This window comes from Ursus maritimus, unplaced genomic scaffold, assembly GCF_017311325.1.
Source record: "Ursus maritimus isolate PB19 unplaced genomic scaffold, ASM1731132v1 scaffold_12, whole genome shotgun sequence".
NCBI classification, from domain to species: domain Eukaryota; kingdom Metazoa; phylum Chordata; class Mammalia; order Carnivora; family Ursidae; genus Ursus; species Ursus maritimus.
Window position 1 is genome coordinate 3,509,719 of NW_024423564.1, and position 19,658 is coordinate 3,529,376.

At 43.0% G+C, this 19,658-nt stretch overlaps 1 protein-coding gene, 1 non-coding gene and 1 pseudogene across 2 annotated transcripts; all 3 read left to right on the forward strand.

Moving 5' to 3' along the window:
* LIX1L (limb and CNS expressed 1 like) lies at window positions 1-19,336 on the forward strand. Its single transcript, XM_008707772.2, has 6 exons — window positions 1-366; window positions 8,745-8,908; window positions 12,504-12,644; window positions 16,374-16,469; window positions 16,755-16,832; window positions 17,176-19,336. The coding sequence occupies exons 1-6, from the start codon at window positions 75-77 to the stop codon at window positions 17,416-17,418; spliced, it is 1,014 nt and encodes a 337-aa protein (XP_008705994.2). The 5' UTR covers window positions 1-74; the 3' UTR covers window positions 17,419-19,336.
* Window positions 8,915-11,247, forward strand: LOC121102019 (annotated as a pseudogene).
* On the forward strand, window positions 10,259-10,360 carry LOC121102163. Its single transcript, XR_005834251.1, has one exon. It is a non-coding gene; the product is annotated as a U6 spliceosomal RNA (small nuclear RNA).
* Window positions 19,337-19,658: the final 322 nt, after the last annotated feature.

Here is a 19,658-nt window from a genome sequence, read left to right on the forward strand (position 1 = left end):
GCTGGCGGGGGTGGCTGGGACCGTTAGCTCGCCAGGCTGGCAGGCTCCGGGCCGCTACTCCACTGGCGGCCGGGATGGAGACGATGCGAGCACAGCGGCTGCAGCCTGGCGTGGGCACCAGCGGGAGGGGTACTCTGCGAGCGCTTCGGCCCGGAGTGACTGGGGCCGCGGCTGCCACCGCCACACCCCCAGCAGGCCCCCCGCCCGCACCGCCGCCCCCCGCACCGCCCCCGCCGCCCCTGCTCCTGTCGGGGGCCCCTGGGCTGCAGCTGCCCCCGGGCGCCGCCGGCAGCCCCGCGGTGCTGCGGGAGGCCGTGGAGGCCGTGGTGAGGAGCTTCGCCAAGCACACGCAGGGCTATGGCCGAGGTGAGTCTGCGGGTCTGGCCTCCTGCGGGACACCCTCTGTAAAGGAGCCTTGCTCCCATAGTTCTCTGGATAGCTTTTCCTGGCGCAGAGCCCTCACATGCATTTCCTTTTGGGGAGTTTCCTTCTGGGCTACACACACACACGCACACACACACGCACACGCACATACGCGCGCACACAGGCACACACACACACAGGCACACGCTCACACACACATCTCACCTCCTCCCCTTTATTGAGTTACTACTATATTCTCCAAGGACCCCTTTTTCAAATACAGCCATCTTTTCTTCCCAACCTTTTCTCCAGAAATGGAATTCTTCCTGTAGTTTAACATCCCTTTGCCTTTGAGGACCAGTCCCCATTGTGTAGGATCCTATCCTTTATGTCAGATCCAAGACAGTTCTCATCCATACCAATCTTTCTTCTATGATCTCGGCAATTCCGGGGCTCCCCTATTAACTTACTCCACCTCCTTAATCTTTTTTTTTAAGGTTTTTTCTTTTTTAAAGTAATCTTTACACCCAATGTGGGGCTCAAATTTACAACCCCGGGATCAAGACTCGCATGCTCCACCAACTGAGCCAGTCAGGTGCCCCTCCACCTTCTCAATCTTGACTTTTGAAATCTTTTCTTACTTATCCTCACTTTGAAATTTCCAATGCGACTTCAGATTTGCTGGGGAATTAGATATTGCCTTCACAAGTCACTTATAATTGTGCTTTTAAGTCTGGAACGGTACCATGGAGCCCACACCAGCTTCCTGTGACTTAGTACCTCACTTTGGTGTCTTTTTTAGTATGGAGCCTCACAACTCTGGCCTCTGTCTGTCTGGCTCTGTTTTCCTGGCCCTTGCCCAGGAACTGAGGATAAATCCCAGGCCTTGGCTCTCTCAGTGTTAAATTCTGTGGAAATGAGCCAGGCAGAAACCCTATTTCTATTAGAAATCTTCATCTTACAGATGCCTAATTTCTAGGGTTTCTGAGAAGGGGAATGTGAGGATTTTCTTTGTTGTTTTTGTCCAATCGGTGCAGAATTTCCTGAGTTTGAGCTCCAGATTTATAGTGTAACAAGGAACACAATATAGTGAGGGGTGTGGGATACAGAATGTAGGTCTGGAATTTCTGAGACATCACTTCTTTCTGCTTGATTAAGTCCTGCCTGAGCTGGAAGTGGCTGTATCTGTAACCCTCTGGTTGGACAATAATACAGTTGTAGGGCTTTCCCTATGGACACAGTGACTTTTTCCCCCTCCCTGTGAAAGTGTAGTGAAAAGAGCATATGCAGGTTTTGGAGTCAGACAAGCATGGATTAAATCCCAGATTAAATCCCTGTCACTTGCCAGCTATGTTTTTGGGGAAGTGACTTAACTTCACCACACTTCAGTTTTCTTGAGGGTTATGAGGGGGATTAAATAAGATATTACGCCTGATACAGAATAGGTACCTTAAAAATGATGAGTATTACCTCGTATTTATTGGTTCATATTTCCTCAGAAAGAACATGTCTCATTTTCTCCCATTCTTATACCCAGATAGTGTAAACCAAAGATCCCTATGAAAACAGATTTTTAGCTCCATTTGTTAGATGTGCCCAATGATACGTTTACCATTAGTTTCCTTTTGTTCTTTAGCATTTTGAACCCCTACAATGGGGCTGGCACTCTACTAGGTGCTTGGAATACAAATGCATGTGATTCTGAAACTCATCATGAGGGAATATAGTTGTTTGTCTAGTTGAATTCCTAGATTTAACAGGGCTTTGCGATGGCACTGTCATCAGCTATTGTCCTGCTGCTTCCAGTCTTTTTAAGTTGAGACCAAGGGAAAGTCCTTGCCTCTGGGCATAGGAGAAGTCACCCTCAATCCGAACCATTCCTCTTAGAAACTTACAGGCGTTTATTAGAATTGTAGAGGAGTGTACCATTTTTCTTGTCGGTGTTACCTAGAGAGCCTCTGGTTTGGCATCTAAACGGAGTGTCCTGTAAAAACTTTTTCATTTCCTTAGATGGGATGAAGGAGCAAGGGGATTTTACTGACAAAGAGCGATCAGTCAGGCTTTAGACTCTGCTGCGATGCCTTCCTCCAACCTCCCTACCTCCCACCACACTCCTCATTATTCCTGAGTTTCTCATTTCCAGTCTGGGTGTCCAGCCAGTACTTTGGGAGAGTTTGGCAGATAGTTGAGTTTCAGGCAAGCAGAATCTCTGCCGATTTGGCTCAGAAGTCCTTCACCACATGGAATCGCTTATTCTGCTTCGATTAATAGGCAAAACTGCCATTGGCATGTACCCACGTACCCTTGTGACTGATGGCATGGGTTTTGGGGGCTGGCTCTACTCCCCTGAATATGATTTACTTTGACTTTGCCCAGACCTTTATCCGATCCAGCAATGCTTTACTGTATCATCTTCAATTCACATCCTTCACCTTCTTTCTGACTGCTCCAAATTCACCTTTTCCATCTTCAGATTTACCTGTGCCCGTGTAGGACCTCGGCATTTATTTAAAAAACACAAAAACAAAACTTCTGTTATTTCACCTGTTTGTCCTATATCTCCCCCGCCCTCACCCCAATCCCCACCCAAGATACACACAGAGCTCCGTATGCTGTAGTGCATAGGGTTTGGAATCAGAGAACGTCACCCTGTCAAACAATGGCTGTGGGATCTTGGATAAATGGCTTAATCTCTCTAGGCCTCATCTGCCTCATTCAGTCGACAGATATTTATTGATCACCAGATGCAGTGGTGAACAAGACAGATAACTCAGTCCCTACCTTCATGGAGCTCACAGTCCACAAGTATGTGTGAGGATTAATGGTGCAATAAGGTGGGATAGGGCAATAGAAAGAGGGTCAGCTTTGAGGCGAACAAACATTGGTTCTAAATCCTGGTTCTGCCGCCATGGCCTGTTCCTTAACTTGTTCACTTTTTTTTTTTTTTTTTAAGATTTTATTGTTAAGAAATCTCTACACCCAACATCAGGCTCAAACTCACAATCCCGAGATCAAGAGTTGCGTGCCCTGCAGACTGAGCCGGCCAGGCGTCCTAACTTGTTTGCTTTTTGAAAAATGGATATTATAACACCTCGATAGTTTTGTGTGGGCTAAATGAGCTAACAAGTGCAAGCCATAGAGCACATAGTTGGTACTCAGTGAGTGGTTGCTAGTATTATGCATTTGGAAGCCCTTTGAAAACTGCCAATGATAGGTATCGGTAGCATTCCCATTTGCTTTGCCCCCTTTTACATATGGCATGGAGTCCCCTTCTCATGTTCGACAGCTGGCAATCTCTACAACTGGCATGACTGACTGAGTGACCAAGTCACTTTCCTTGCGCTGTAACTTCTGCACTGCCCTCTTCAAACGTACAGTTTTGGAATTGTTGTTCTCCCTTTGTATCACAGTATGGTTACATGATCGGAGGTTCTGCCCAGCTACTCCCCTGGGTTGAACAAATGAATCTTGTGTGGTATTTTCTGCTTAGTTGTTGTTGTTCCTTTTCCCTGGAATCACAGACAGCTTCTTTGTCTACAAGTGACTGTGGAGTTAAATTGATAGTCTGAATATTTCCAATTTTTGGAATGTTGGATTAGACCCTGTATTAGTTTCCTGTAGCTGCTCTAACGGATTATTGCAGATTTGGGGGCTTACCACAACAGAAATTTATTCTTTCACAGTTCTGGAGGCCAGAAGCCCAAAATCAGTATCACTGCACCAAAATCAAGGGGTCAGCAGGTCTGTGTTTCCTCCAGAGACTCTAGGAGAGAATCTGTGTCCTTGCCTCTTCCAGCTTCTGGGGGCTGCTAGCATTCCTTGGCTCGTGACTGCATCACTCTGATCTCTGCCTCAGTGTTCACACTAACCTCTCCTCTTCTGCACTTCATCAGTTCTTCTTCCCCAAGGACCCTTGGGATTGCATTTAGGGCCCTGCCTGGATAATCCTGGATAATCACCCCATCTCAAGATCCTTAATCACATCTGCAAAATTTTTGCCACCTCACCTAACGTTCACAGGTTTTAAGGATTAGGGCATGGACATCTTAGCAGGGGGCATTTTTCAGCCTCCCATAGTCCTCACCCAAAGTCACTGTCATCTTGTGATCCCTCTCTTCCAATGAGTCTATGCACTGGGCCATTCACGGGCACATTCTCCAGGCTGAAATAGGAAATGTCAGATGGAATATCGTTAACCAGCTTCCCTGTCTTCATAATAATCTGAATTAAGCCGAGCTAGCCTATTCTCGCCATCCTGTGTGATCAGGGAGAATCTTCTCATTCACCTCTCAATTGCATTAGCTATTTATCCTTGCTCCCTCACCACAAAATTGTATTTATTTTTATGTCATAAGTTTTTTACTGTAATTTCATGTGTTGTTTTTTTTTTAAAAAAAGACTTATTTATTTATTTGAGACAGAGAGTGTGCTTGTCGGCGGGCGGGGGGGGGGAGGGTTCAGGGAGAGGGAGAGAGACTCTCAGAGTCCCTGCTGAGCACAGAGCCATACAAGGGGATGCGGGACTGGATCCCAGGACCCTGAGATCATGACCTGAGCTGAAATAAGAGCTGGCTTCCTAATGGACTGAGCCACCCAGTTGTCCCTCATGTGTTGTTTTAATGATTTCACTGTATGGTGGATATATAATCTGTACCTCTCATTCCCACTTAGACATTCATATTTTATCTCCTAAGGACCAAAACCAGAATTATTCTCTTTTGTTATTGTTTGACATCATGGTACAAGCACTTAAATATTCCTCACTATCTTGGTCTTTCTTGTCTCTTTTAGCCCAGCATCCTCCAGTTACTCCTAAAAAGCAACTGTAGCTGTCAGATGTGTATGTCTTGGTCATTGCTAACCCTCCCACCTCACAATTCTTTAACCAGCCTCATGTGAATCATTAGGTGCATGGTTCCTCACTAAAAATCTGATAAAACCTATGAGCAACCTCCCCCCATATACTCTACACACACACACACACACACACACACACACACACGGTTTCATTGTGGGTTTTAGGGGGCTTGTGAATTCCCATGAAGCTCAATCATGGACCCAATCTTGGAGCCTGGGTTAAGATTCCCAAATTGGAAAGAACATTGGCATCAGGATGTCTACATTCAGTCCCTAGCTCTGCCACAGCATGTGACCTCAAGCAGGTCATTTCCCCTTTTGTAGCCTGAGTTGGACTAGATGGTCTCCAAAATCCCTGTCAGCTCTGAAGATCAATGAGTCCGTGAGCAGTTTCAAACTCGGATCATTGTAATCGCTTTTCTCCTGATCATGCTGCCCAATTTCCCATTTCATCCATTTCTGAAACAATACTCCCTATTTCCTTTGGCTTTGAGTAATCATTGAAAAATAGTCCTGTACTGTGTGCCAAGAGAGATTTAACTGGATATAGACTGGACATATGCTTTTTAATAGGACCTTCCCAGTTACAATGGTTTCCTCCCCCTTTCTCTTTATTTCAATATTCTCTCTGTTGTTTGCATGTCAGGAAAGCTGTCACCCAGTGCATTGTGCTAAATTGTCTCAAAGAGGGAACTGGGGCTGAAAAAATCTCAATGGAAAGAACAAAGATGGCTAAGCTTTCTGGGCAGCAGTGACCTCTGAAGAGCCCCTGCCAAAAGTAAGGGTGGGAAAGACAGTTTCCTTTTCATGCTGCCTTTTAATGGAAGAATGAGCATTGTAAAAAGTTAGATACAGGGTATTAGGAAAGAGCTTGTGTGGCTTGCACACTCTGGCTGGTACGTGGAGTGCTTGCTTCAGTTGCAGAGCAGGTGAGATAACAGTTGTTGCTGGCCACTGGATTTTGAACGCCTTGCTGACCGGCAAAGTGTATTATTCATCTTTGCATCTCTAATGCTCAGGATAGAGCCATGTACATATTGTGTGCTCACATTTCTGCTTCATGTGTGTGTGGCAGCCATGAAAATGTGCTATTCATATCTTCTGCTGCAGGGGCATAACTCACTGACAGCCTTAAGCTGCTGTCCCCTCGGTGTCCATCACCACATGTGCACTAAGGCCACACGTCCTGGCAGCTCCCGCCCGCCCCCCACAGTCAGTGATGGGGCCCAGCAGGGGCACTAACTCAGGCACATCCTGGTGAGGTGTGGATTTCCTTTGGCTTTTGGACTTCCCACTGGCCTGGCCAAACCTTTCTTGGAACTGCGCTGCTGACTGAGATTCTCATATCCAGACCTCCTTTCTACCCAGGCCCCTTCTATGGGTGTCAGACCTTCAACATGGTCTGAAGCCTCTCTCTTCTCCTACTTCCTCCCCAGTAAGTCTCTTGCTTGTCTATCCCATCTTGGTGTCTTCTCCTTGGAAGACCTAAACTAACACACTATAAAAGAATGAATGTAACTAAGAGTAGAGAGTGGCCATGTTGGAGGATATTGTAACTAAGAGTAGAGAGTGGCCATGTTGGAGGATATTGGAGAATGCATGTGATCATTTATTATTATGAGGCTTTTGTTAAAGCCACTTGAAATGTTTGGAACCCTGCAGTCAAAGTGATCCTTTCCAAAGGAAAACTGATTTCATGCTAAGCCCTTCAATGGCTTCCTGCTGCTCTTAAGATAAAGCCAGTACTCTGATGTGGCCTGCAAGGTCCGCTTTGGTCTGGCCCCTGCTCGCTTTTGCAATCTCATCTTGGCATCACACTTTCCCTCACTCTCTCTTTTCGAGCCACACTGGTCCCTTTATTTGCCATCTTCTCTGCTGCTACAGAGCCTTACGCATGTTGTTCCTTCTGTTCAGAGCTCTAGTCTCTCACCGTTTTGCCTAGTGAATTCATACTCATATTTGTACTTACATATCACTTTGTCAGGGTAAAAATTTCTTTGACCTTCTTAAGGAGGTCAGATGCCCCGACGACATTTCCCGTCATCTACCAAACTCCTTTACAGTGCTTATCACAGTTGCAGTTTTTCATTTGCTTGAGATTCTCTGGTTAATCTCTCTGTCCCTCTTTAGACTGTAAACTGCATAAGGAAACGGAACAGGGTATGGTTTTGCTCATTGTTGTAGCCTAGCATCCAGCACATAGTCTAGCACAGAGTAGGTCCTCAAGACATATTTGTGCAACGATTGAGCCCAAGTATCGGGGGGAAGAGGGGACTGTTCTGGAATACAGTGTTTTGAGTCTGGGGTGTGATTTCACTCTAATACGTTAGCCAGTTACTGTTTGACAGACGGTGGCAAAAGTCAAGAGACTTCTGGGTCAGAGACAAAGGACTTTATTACTCACAGTACAGCAGGTAGCATAAGCATCGGATTTGTTTGTGTCAGTTCCCCTTGGCTCCCCTGTCTGATGTGAAGGGCTCAGGTGCATGCTTGCATAGGCCGCGGCTTGCATCACAGAAAAGGAATGCTGAGCCTGGGGAACCTACTTTTTCTTAGCAAGCAGTAAGCAGGCTTGTTCTTTATCCCAGAGGGAGACATTACCTCATCCCTCAGGTTTCTTGCTGCAAACACAATCCTGAGAAATTGCCCAGGAAAGAGCAGCCAAGTCCTTCAAATCTTGGCATACCCAGCAAGATGGAAAGGAGCACCAGAGACCTGTGAAGGAATATCTCCCAATATACAGTTCCTGCAAATATTACTTTTACTTAGGGAAATCCTCGGAAGAGAAATTCATGTGCGTGTGCTCTCTCTCTCTCTTTCTTTCTCTCTCTCTCTCTCTCTCACACACACACACAGAGTATAGTATAGATATATACATAATGTATAATATTCCAGGATGGAAAAGGAATCTGGCTACGGGTTTGCTCACCAGAAGCATAGACCTGAGAATGACTAAAAGGGCCACATTTCCTTGAGTGGCAGTATTGCACAAAGGTTAGGAACGTTGACTCTGGAACCAAGATAGCCTGGGTTTGAATTCTTACTCTGCTACTTTCTAGCTGTTACATCCTTGGGCAAGCTATTTAACGTCCCTAGGTCTCATTTCACTCATCTGTAGAATGGGGGCGTGGCACACAGAAGTGTTCAGTAAATGCACTTCTTGTTGCGCTGTAGGATAATATTCTAGGCCACCTGACCAATTGTGCAATGATCTACTTGCACTTCATCAGGCAGGGATAATGGTCTGCTGACCTGGAAACCCTGCCTCCAATATTTAAGTTATTCTGCTTTGGTGTTTAGGACTAATCAAAATGTGAACCAGAGAGGCGGGGAAGAAGGACAGGCATACGCTGGTCCTGCTCTGCAAATGCCTTAATCGCAGTCTAGGTTTATTAATTTAAATGTTTTTAAGTGGTGATAAGGAGCTAAGGCGGGTTAGACTCTTGATGTAGGTACAGGGGGCAGATGCCGTCTTGAAGCACAGAACCACTCCTTGCTGAACTTCACTGCTTCTCTTTCTGTAGTGAACGTGGTGGAGGCACTTCAGGAATTCTGGCAGATGAAGCAGTCCCGTGGGGCAGACTTGAAGAATGGGGCTCTGGTGGTTTATGAGATGGTTCCCTCCAACAGCCCTCCTTACGTCTGCTATGTCACTCTGCCCGGGGGAAGCTGCTTTGGGAGTTTCCAGGTAAGAGTTGCAAGGGGGCAGTAGCAAAGATACATGCTTAGCTGTGAGTGGGGGTTTTCTCCATCACTTTGGCCATGAAATCACTCTCTGAAATCTATGTATTTGAGGACCTCAACCAATTCTGGGCACATCATTCTGGTAAACATCTGAGGTTCATTTAACCACAGAGGAAGAACCTCGGTAACTTTTCTTTCAGCCTGCAAAACCCACATCCACTTTGAATTGGAGCGGTTATGAATAGGCCCTTACTCAGTATATCAGACTACCAGCATCTAGACCATGTTCTTACCTGGCTGTCCAACTTCCTGCCATCTCTTTTTGAGAACACAGAATAGTATTCCTTATCCCCAGTACTTTTTCATAGGCAATTGCTCAGAAAACAATGGTGAGTTCTTTAAGAGGTCAAAGGGGAGGGACTATGTACGGTGGAAATAGTACTCATCTAAGAGTTAGAAGATCCAAATTCTTATTCCCCTCACTGCCAGTAGGGCAAGTCAGGTAAATTCTCTGGGCCTCAGTTTCCCCATCTATAACATGAAGCAGATAGGTTAGATGATTTTGAAAATCTTTCTAGTGCCAGCTTTCTATAATTATATGAAAGAACTGTAATAGATGATGATGAACAGTGGTTGCTATTATAGGGTAATAAGAAATTTGACTAGCGGTCTTTGTCAGCTTCCACCATGACGTACCGTGGCCAGGACCAAAAAGTGCAGAAGGTGATGGTGCATCCCATCATCCTCATCTTCAGATCTTTGCAAAATAGATTTCAGATTCAGGTGTGGCTTCATAACCAAGCGAACATGAGGATAGAGGGTTGTATCAATAGTTTTGATGAGTACGTGAACCTCGTTATTAGATGATGCCAAAGAGATTCACTATAACACAAAGTCAAGAAAACAACTGGGACAGATCATGTTAGAAGGAGATAATATTACCCTGCTCCAAAGTGTCTCTAAACTAGAACTGATCGATGAAGTGAGAAATTCTTCAGAAGGCCATGTAGTTTGTTTTTATAGAGGTCCTTGGTTGGGAGCGTAGTTCTAAAACATTTGTTTCTTTTTTTTTTTTTTAAAGATTTTATTTATTCGACAGAGACAGCCAGTGAGAGAGGGAACACAAGCAGGGGGAGTGGGAGAGGAAGAAGCAGGCTCATGGTGGAGGAGCCTGATGTGGGGCTCGATCCCATAACGCCGGGATCACGCCCTGAGCCGAAGGCAGACGCTTAACCGCTGTGCCACCCAGGCGCCCCTAAAACATTTGTTTCTATTGTTTTGATTACCTTTAAGTTATTACCAGAGCACAATAAATGCTGTGGGATTGTTTTTATTTGAAAAAAAAAAAGAGTGCTTGTTTTTGCAACACATATACTAAAATTGGAACAACAGAGAGATGATTAGCATGGCCCCTGTGCAAGATGACACACAAATTCGCAAAGTGTTCCATATTTTTGAATCATTGAACACTACATCAAAAACTAATGATGCACTTCATGCTGGCTAACTGAACATAATTTAAAAAAAAAGGAAAAGAAAAGAAAAGAAATTTGACTAGTGTGAATATTGTCATGAAAGATGTATTTTTTTACATCACCCATAGGAAGGTAGCCTTCTGAAATGTCAACTCAGAGTCTGAGTAGGAATTTAGAGAAGATAATAGACATTTTGTCCTGTTTTTATGGTTCCCATAACCCTTAGACAAAGTTATAACCCCTACTGTGTGCTTCCATAGCTCCTTGAACTTCCCTTATCATATCACTTATCACAACGTATCATGGTTGATTATCTCACCTAGTGGACTCTGCTCCATGGAAGCAGAGATAGTATCTATCTTCTTTCTCGTTCAATTTTAAATCCTTACTACCAACTCAGCACCCAGCAAAAAGTAGGCACTTACTAAATCCGTGGCATGAATGAGGGCCATTGTAGTGCAGTTCCTGCCTCAAACAGAAAAGTCCTAAGGAGACTTCATTTCAGATACGGTGACTAAAATTTTTCCCTCAGAACCCCAACCATTTCAGAGAAATAAATATATGCTCAGGGTCGTTAATGTTTATACTTTCTCTTCTGGAAAATAAGGTTTCTCCTCCCTTCTCTCAACTCCTCTTATTGTTGAATAAGGATTTGATAATTTTATGGTGATGTCCACAACTGGGCCATCGTAGTAATTTGATTTCTGTTTTCCCCCCAAAGAATTATCTATCTTGGCTTCTTTTAGCTTGTATCTTTTTTTTTTTTTTAAGATTTTATTTATTTATTTATTTGACAGAGAGAGAGACAGCCAGAGAGAGAGGGAACACAAGCAGGGGGAGTGAGAGAGGAAGAAGCAGGCTTCCAGCGGAGGAGCCTGATGTGGGGCTCGATCCCATAACGCCGGGATCACGCCCTGAGCCAAAGGCAGACGCTTAAGGACTGAGCCACCCAGGCGCCCCTAGCTTGTATCTTTTATATCCATTTTGGCAGGTGAAATTTCTCCTGGTGGTTTTCTTCATGGTTGACTTTTCAGGAATAGCACTATACTGTAGAAGGAGCAGCAGACTAGTGAGCAGAGACAGGCTAGTGAACAGAGAAATTGAAGAAGACGACTTAGGGTTAATGCACCAAGCACCATATTCTGAGAGACCTGTCAGCTAAAGGAAATCGAGAGTTATCGATACTAAGCATGGTTAATCAGCGAACATATCCTGGTCTACTTTTAAAAACTGTAACATTGCTTTCCTCCTTTCCTCTAATCCTAATCATAAATGACAGAGGGCACAGAGGCCTTTGAGGCCGCCAGCGATGATGAATTATAAAGGAATGCTATGGTGCCTGGGGATTTAAGGTTGAGTGATTTAAGACTTCTGAAAATTGTACTTGTTCTATGATACCCATGTTGGATACAATGTAAAAAACAGGAATTAACTTTTAATTATTTCTTGCTTTGTTCAGGTCAGTTCTCCTTTCCCTTGCAACCCCTTTCCTCCTTAGTTCCACTGGGGAAAGAAAAAGCCTATAAATTCCTTCTTCAGATCTTGGACTCTGTTCAGATAGCTCATTGACTCACTGCATTATTGGGGGAACTGCCTGCTCGAAGCAAAAAGCGAAGTCCAAGAACCCCAGATGGGTGCTTCTGGTAGGGACTCAAGGTCTCCTCTGCAGAAGCAACCTAGACACAGATTTGTTCTACTCTTAGGTTATCTAGAGGGATGAAAACAAATCTTGCCTATGCACAAAACAAGAGAACAAGATAAAGATTTTGAACAGGCTGGGTGGAATCCGGCTTTGAGTAATTAATTCTGTCGACAGTTTAAACAGGGGTATTTTTTATATCCAGTGATTATATGCTGACTTCAGCAGCCTTCCTCATTCTGCATTCAATTTGGTATGAGCTATCACCGTCTCCAGTTCCTTAATGACTTCAGGATGTTGAATCAAAATTATGTTTCCAAATGCCTCAACCATTTTACAATACAAACTTTGGAGGGTAGGCTGAACGAACTGATTTATTCAAAGACTGTCCAAGTGTCTTCTAGCCCAGGGTTTCCCTCCCACCATTCGTTCCTCTCTCTCAGACACACATACATACATGTTTTCTCTCTCTCTGCCCTGCTTAGTTTTGTCCCACAAAAGCTGAGGCCCGGCGGAGTGCTGCAAAGATTGCACTGATGAACTCTGTGTTTAATGAACATCCTTCCCGAAGAATCACTGATGAGTTCATTGAGAAGAGTGTCTCTGAGGCTCTGGCATCTTTCAATGTAAGTTACTGGGAGTTGAAAGAAAGGAGAGTGGGGGTTGGGAGAACTGGCTGGTTGGGAAGTCTTGTAAATCACTGGGAAACAGAGCAGGAATTCTTGTTTTCTTTCCCGTCTGTACCTCTTTCTGTTTATTCTCTATCGCTCTTGTGTATTACATGCTCCCTATGTCTCGGTCACTGATTCTATGTGCATGTTTATGTTTTTGTTGGTATTTTGCTCCTTTCATTGTGTCTCTTTGGTATCTAAAAACCTTTAATTCAAGATTTATGGAATTTTAGAGATATTCCAAAATAAAAACTGAGCTTGATTTCTACTTTTCCCAATTTTGGTTTAAGATCTTACTCCTTTTTTCTTTCAATGTTTGTTTATAAAAACTCCATGCCTAGCCTAGAGCCCAGTGCAGGCTTGAACTCATGACCCTGAGATCAAGACTTGAACTGAGGTCCAGAGTCGGATGCTTACTGAGTCACGCAGGCACCCCTTTTTTTGTTGTTATTCTTTTTTTTTTTTTTGATATGACTGTTCTTATTGTCACTTGTCTCTCTTACTTCATCTATTAATAAGGGACACTTTATAATACAGTGTCTTATTTCCTTTTTTCCGTTCTAGGAATGGGGTGGATAATTTATTTACTCTCCTTAAAAAGAATGTCTTTTCTTTTAGATGATGATGATGGTGGTGGTGATAACCACAGCTAATCCTAATTGAGTATTTACTTTGTGTGAGGGACTATTCCAGGGGATTTATATGTATTTTATCTCATTTGATCATCACAGTAATGCTCTGAGGTGTAAGAACTATTTTTACCCCTATTTTACAGATGAGGAAACTTAAAACATAGAAATGCAATTTTGCCTGAAGGGATGTAGCTAGTAAGTGATAGAGCCAAGACTGGAACCCAATTCGACTTAGAATTTTCTAGCTCAAAGGAGTACATCTTAGAAATGAATGCTGCCTTCTTTCTTCCTTCCCACAAGTTCACTGAGCGGGTGATAAAGTCAGACAAATTCTCTGTTTCTCTTCTCTTTGGATTTAAGATGTAATTACATATACTAAACCACTTCGGTTATCTGTGTATCTATTAGTGTTGAATACTTTAAATCATAAGTTGGCTTCACTCTGTTACCCAGGACCCATCTGATTTTCTCCCATTTCTCTTTGCCCCAGTCAGCAGTATCTACAGGGAATAAAAACAATTTTTATATTAATCAAAGTCAATTAAAATTAAGGAAGTACATTTATCGCTCTTAAGTCACCTAATGTATTATAAAATGAAACATTAGCTTGGATTATAGAAAGCAGTGGTTCATCGTTTTGAAATTATGGTTCTACTAGCTCTGTGACTTTGAACAAGTTACTTAATCTAAGCCTCAATTTCTTCATATGTAACAATTATACCTATGATATAGGATTATTGGATAGAAGGGAACATATTTAAGCACTTAGCATATGCAAGTAATAGAAAAATCTCACTGCAAACTGACTTAAGGGAATAAATCAAGAATGGAAATTTATTCTCTAACACGACAGGAAGTTCAGAAGTAAAGATTTCAGGGCTAGTTGATTCCATGGATCAAGAATGTCATCATTTACTGGCCCAAATTCTTTCCATCTCTCCACTCAGCCATCCTCTAGATATTGGCTTTGTCCTTGGGCTGGCTCCCCTTAGGGTTTAAGACAGCTATAGAATTTCAGACATTAAATACAGACATAAGGGACCATTTTTCTTTCTTTCTCTCTGTCCTCCTCTTTCTTTTTTTTTAGGTAGGCTCCACACCCAACCCAATGTGGGGCTTGAACTTGGGATCCTGAGATCATGAGTCACATGCTCTACTGACTGAGCCAGCCAGGTGCCCTGGAACTGTCTTTTAGTATCTCTTTAGTAGTAAGGAATCTTTTCCCAGAAACCCTCCAGCAGACCTCCCTTCCACCTCCCAATGGCCAGAATTCCCACCTTAAAACCAATTACAAGCAAAAGGGATTAGGATTTACCCAGTGGAATTAAAGGATAAAATCACTCTTCCCTGGGGTAGGTACTGGAACAAGATTAAGATTCTACAGTAAGGCAGAAGGAAATAGATGTCACCAGCAACGTCCACTACAAAGCGTTTAGGACGTATAATTTAGTATTCCTGCCATTATTTCTATTTGATTAACCCTTCAAATTTGAGAATTTACTAGATTTATCATTAATTTCAATGGGATCGCTGTACTCCAAATAACATCGATTTGGTATTAGTCACGGGTAAAGGGTGATGTTCATATTTCTTTGCTTTCAGCTTTTGTTCTTTAAAAGTCCTGACTTGGGGACTGTATTGTACTGTCTTTTGACAGATCACTCAACCTCTGTAGGTCTGAGTTTCTTCATTTGTAAAATGAATAGGTTGAATTAAATTAACTCTAATTTCTTTGCAATTATATTCTCATGTTCCTACCACTTATCAAGTATTCTGTGATTAAATGTTTATTGAATAAATGGAGCTTGTTTATAGCCATGTTAGATGTGGAAGAGTCATGGGAGGTAGATCTTCCCAACTCGTGGGTCATGCCGCTTTGGTGTCCTCCGAATAGGTTTCAGTTGTGCCATAATATTGATCCTCTCAGCTTTCAAGGGACTGAGCAAGGCCCAGAGCAGATGGACTCCTCTGCCAGCAGCCTCTTCTGTATACCCCAGTTGGTTGTACAGAGATGATCATTACTTTTATGTACTGTCTCGTGGAAAACTCTGGAGGTACTGAATAAGGTATCATATTGAATGATTACAGGCAAAAATGAAACTGGTTACTTGCTTCAGGGCCCTAAATGCCAATAGTGAACATTACCTTTTTTCCTTCCTCCCTCTAGCTTTTCATTTTTAAATCTAACTTTTGTGATCTTTGCTTCACCATAAAGCTTAACTACATGTTGGCATGTTGTTTCTCATGAGCCACAAAACAGTATGGGTTGATCTTGTGTAGTTCTGACTTCTTGTTGATTTTAGCACAGTCAAAACAAATAATAAGCTAGCACTTAACGATATACTTACTGAGTGCATTAAATTATATTAGGTGTAATACATATACAGTAAAACCCCATGAAAATGCCCCATAATGAACTGAATTTGGATTTGGATATACTTGATTGGCTCCTGACCTCTACCCAGTCCCCTTTCTCAAAAAGAGCAGAATCTTAGGTGTAGGGCAGGGATGGTGGTGTAGAACAGGCTAGAAAGAGCAAGCAATTTCTCAGGAAGCAGGAGAGAAAGTTGGGTACCTGTGTTCCCAGTAGTCTCCTGGCTTTATTTTCCTAAATCAGGTTGACAAGGTCACCAGTAAACCAGGAGATGCCCTTATTTTGGAAGTCCCAGCCAGGCTCCAGGATTTGGAATTATCTCTAGTAATGTTAAACCAACACCAAACAGCACTAAACCAGAGCCAGTACCAGAATGGATTTGGGTTGTGTAACTGGATACTCAGTCTAGTGTAATAATGTACCACATTTTATGAAATTGGAGTTTTTAGACCACATTTATCCCTTTTTAAATAATTGTCTTAATTTTTTTTTTAAGATTTTATTTATTTACTTGAGAGAGAGAGCACGAACAGATGCTCACCTGACTGCGCCACCCTGGCGCCACTAGAAAATTTTAAATTAGGTTGGGGGCTTGCATTATATTTCTACTGGACTGTGCTGCTTAAGGTGATAATCCTGACTGAAACTCTATTTGTCTTTTCCTTTCCTCTGTTACAGGGCAACAGGGAGGAAGCTGACAACCCAAATACAGGCATTGGTGCCTTCCGATTCATGTTGGAATCCAATAAGGGCAAGTCAATGTTGGAGTTCCAGGTACTATTCCACTTACTTCTCTGGCTCTAATAGCATGGATCAACCTGCAGATGGAGAGAGATGTATCTCCTACTAATCCCTAAGTCACTGACACTCAGTTGGAAGGGAAGAGAGAAAAGGTTAGAGTATTTTTCAAAATATAAATACTTCCTTTCCCAAAGCGCATATCAGAGTTGGTATGAGATGCTTACATAAATACATTTTGTAAGAGGTTCCCCGTGTAATTCTGATGCAACCTCCCAATATAAAATCACTGTCCTGACACTTCCTATCTTCTTCCCCCAGGAACTAATGACGGTTTTTCAACTGCTGCATTGGAATGGCAGCCTTAAGGCCATGAGGGAAAGACAGTGCTCTCGGCAGGTAAGAGGTCCTAAAGGTAGGTGAGAGGAGTCTGGCAGAAGGACTATTTTGAGGTTGCTGTTCTGTTAGAAATCAGCAGGTCTAGAGCTACCAGGTTGTGAATACTGAAAGCCTCACTTAAAGTACCCTCTTCATTCCTATCATCTTTCTTATTTCGATCTTAGCTGTGATTCTTTTGCCTACCTTGCTTCCCCCACCAGGAAATTCTCCTTAAGAATCTCCATAGAGGACTTAAGCGCTAACTTCAGTTTCTTCACAAGGCTAAGAGTTCCTAGTCCTGTTGGGTCAATGTGGTATGAACCCTGACCTTGTCAGTGATCTTCATATTCCTTTCCCCTTCCAGGAAGTGTTGGCTCATTATTCACACCGGGCCCTGGATGATGATATTCGCCACCAAATGGCATTGGACTGGGTGAGCCGGGAGCAGAGTGTGCCAGGGGCACTGTCTAGAGAGCTGGCCTCTACGGAGCGAGAGCTGGATGAAGCCCGGCTGGCCGGCAAGGAGCTGCGCTTCCACAAGGAGAAGAAAGATATTCTCCTGCTGGCTGCTGGGCAGTTGGGCAATATGCATTCTTCCAACTGCTAGGCGTCCACTCACACACTCCCTGTCCTCTCTAGGCCCTTTTTTAAAATGTCTTTTCTAAGACTTAGTTGATTTCTGTATATACTTTCTCAATTTTATACTTTAAAATATAGAGATATATATATATGTATATGTATAAATTCTACACTCGGATTCCTACTTGCTGAGAGATCCCTTTTCTTCTGGTTTTTGGATGTCGTTTCATTTGAAACACCGCCACCCCACTTTGTAAGAAGAGGAGGCTGTCTTTGGAGCTTTGTTGGCTCTTACATTCCCAGTAACTCTGTGTAGTCATTTCAATAGCACAAGATGACTGACAAAATGTTCTTATAATACAACAGGGAGCTTGAATAAGGACTACGGGCCCCACCCTCACCCTCATTCCTACTTTCTCTTGGATTCCAAACAGGGTATGAGTATGAAGCCTTTGGCTTTGGTTTATCTTGAGCTGAGCCTACTTGGTACGGAGCTGTTCCTCCAGTAACTAGATATTTCCTAGCCTAGACTCCCCACTCCACCCCCACTCCCCACGACTATCTTAGTCCTCTTCTGCCTTCAAGTGGTACTTCATTTTGAGGCTTTCTTTATTATTTGGAAGGAAGTGGAGATCTGGTATCTTATTGTTAAGATCATTCCTGAGAAACTTCCCAGAAAGAGAGGAATTATAACCTAAATTGCCTCTGGGGCATAGATGCCATACCAAGCTGGTAATCTAGCTTTGGTAATCTAGCTTTCCCGCTGTAGCTATCCTCCAGAAGGGATCAGGGTTGAAGCTGCTTATCTTCAAATACTCCCTTTTCTCTGCTCCTCCCCTGCTCACCCAGCTTAGCTGAGTCTAGAGGTTGGTAAAAGGGAAAACATTTCCCTGCTCCCTCTCCTCCCATCATTTTGCTCTTTGGAAACAGCTGTCCTGTTTGGCGAGGGCCACATTCCTCTCTCTCCCTCAAAGCTGCTGCTCTTTGCTATCTTAGATGTCCATAGATTCAGTTGTTTTCTCTCTTTTCTTTCTTCTTCCTCCATGTTGATTATTAGAGCATGAGTTGATCAGGAAAATGAGCCTGGCATTATGGCACTTCCTAACTGGAACCTTGGGAGACTACAGGAGGGCAAAGAGACTCAATGATCTACTATTTGTGTTTTTAAGACTCCCTCTCCCCACCCTACCCCCTCTCCTGAGTGAAATAGGAGAGAAATGATCTGGAGTACAGCTAAAGCATTCCTCTGTGGAAGAATTTTTTGTAGGTCTCTCGAAGATATATTTTCCCCTTGTTTCTGTAATCTCCTTTATACTGTATTATAGTTCAGTGCACTTTCTAAAATGTGCTTGGGAAGTTTCATGTTTCTGCAATTGGACTTTCCATTTAATGATGATACACTTTGTTTTTAGAAATGGGTTAGGAAATAGGCCACAATTTGTTCTTTTGGACCAGACAGGGATATGATGAAAGTCAGCTTTTTTGCCTTTGAAATAATCTTGGTGACCAGTACATATGGGATCAGCAGTAAGGAGTCTAGCAACTGTTTTAGTGCTTGAAAGGGACCTCCTTGATTTCTCCAAGCCCTATCTCTGTATACCATGAAGCACATATAGTGTTGGAGTAGAGGCTCCTATATTAAATAACAGGTATGTCTGTTCAGCTTTTATTCCTATTTATCATCCAGAAATCATAAATCCTCATTTTCCCTATGCTCCTTTCTCTGGGAAGTGTGAAGGGGTGTGAGTTATGGAAAGAATTTCTTCTTGCACCTCCTGGATTATTTTTTCTCAAATAACCACCAGTAAGATCCCAAAGAACTTGAGAAAAATTGTTCCCTGATCTGTCCACTTTCACTGTTGAAGAATTTATCTACCTTTTTAGTACTTTCTATGTATTTTATATGTATAATTTTATACAATTAAAAATAGATTTTTGTCTAGTGAGCCACATTGACTCTTTCTTGAGACCTATGTATCAGAGGAGCTCTAAAACGACCCTTTCTTTTACAAGTACACTAAAAGAGAATTTTGATTAGTATTTTTTGGGTGGTAGAAATAAGATTGTACTGCTGGGGGAAGGCATTCTGCCTCCCCTTCTCCAGACATTTGAGGAGACTGGGTTTTGTCACTGATCCTTTCTTCTCAAGTTCTACCCATTTCCACTGGCAATCTCACCCACCATGGTGACTTCAACTCTATACACACCATTCTCAAATCTATTTCTTTCACCCTTTTGAGCTTTTACATCTATATTTCCACCTATTGG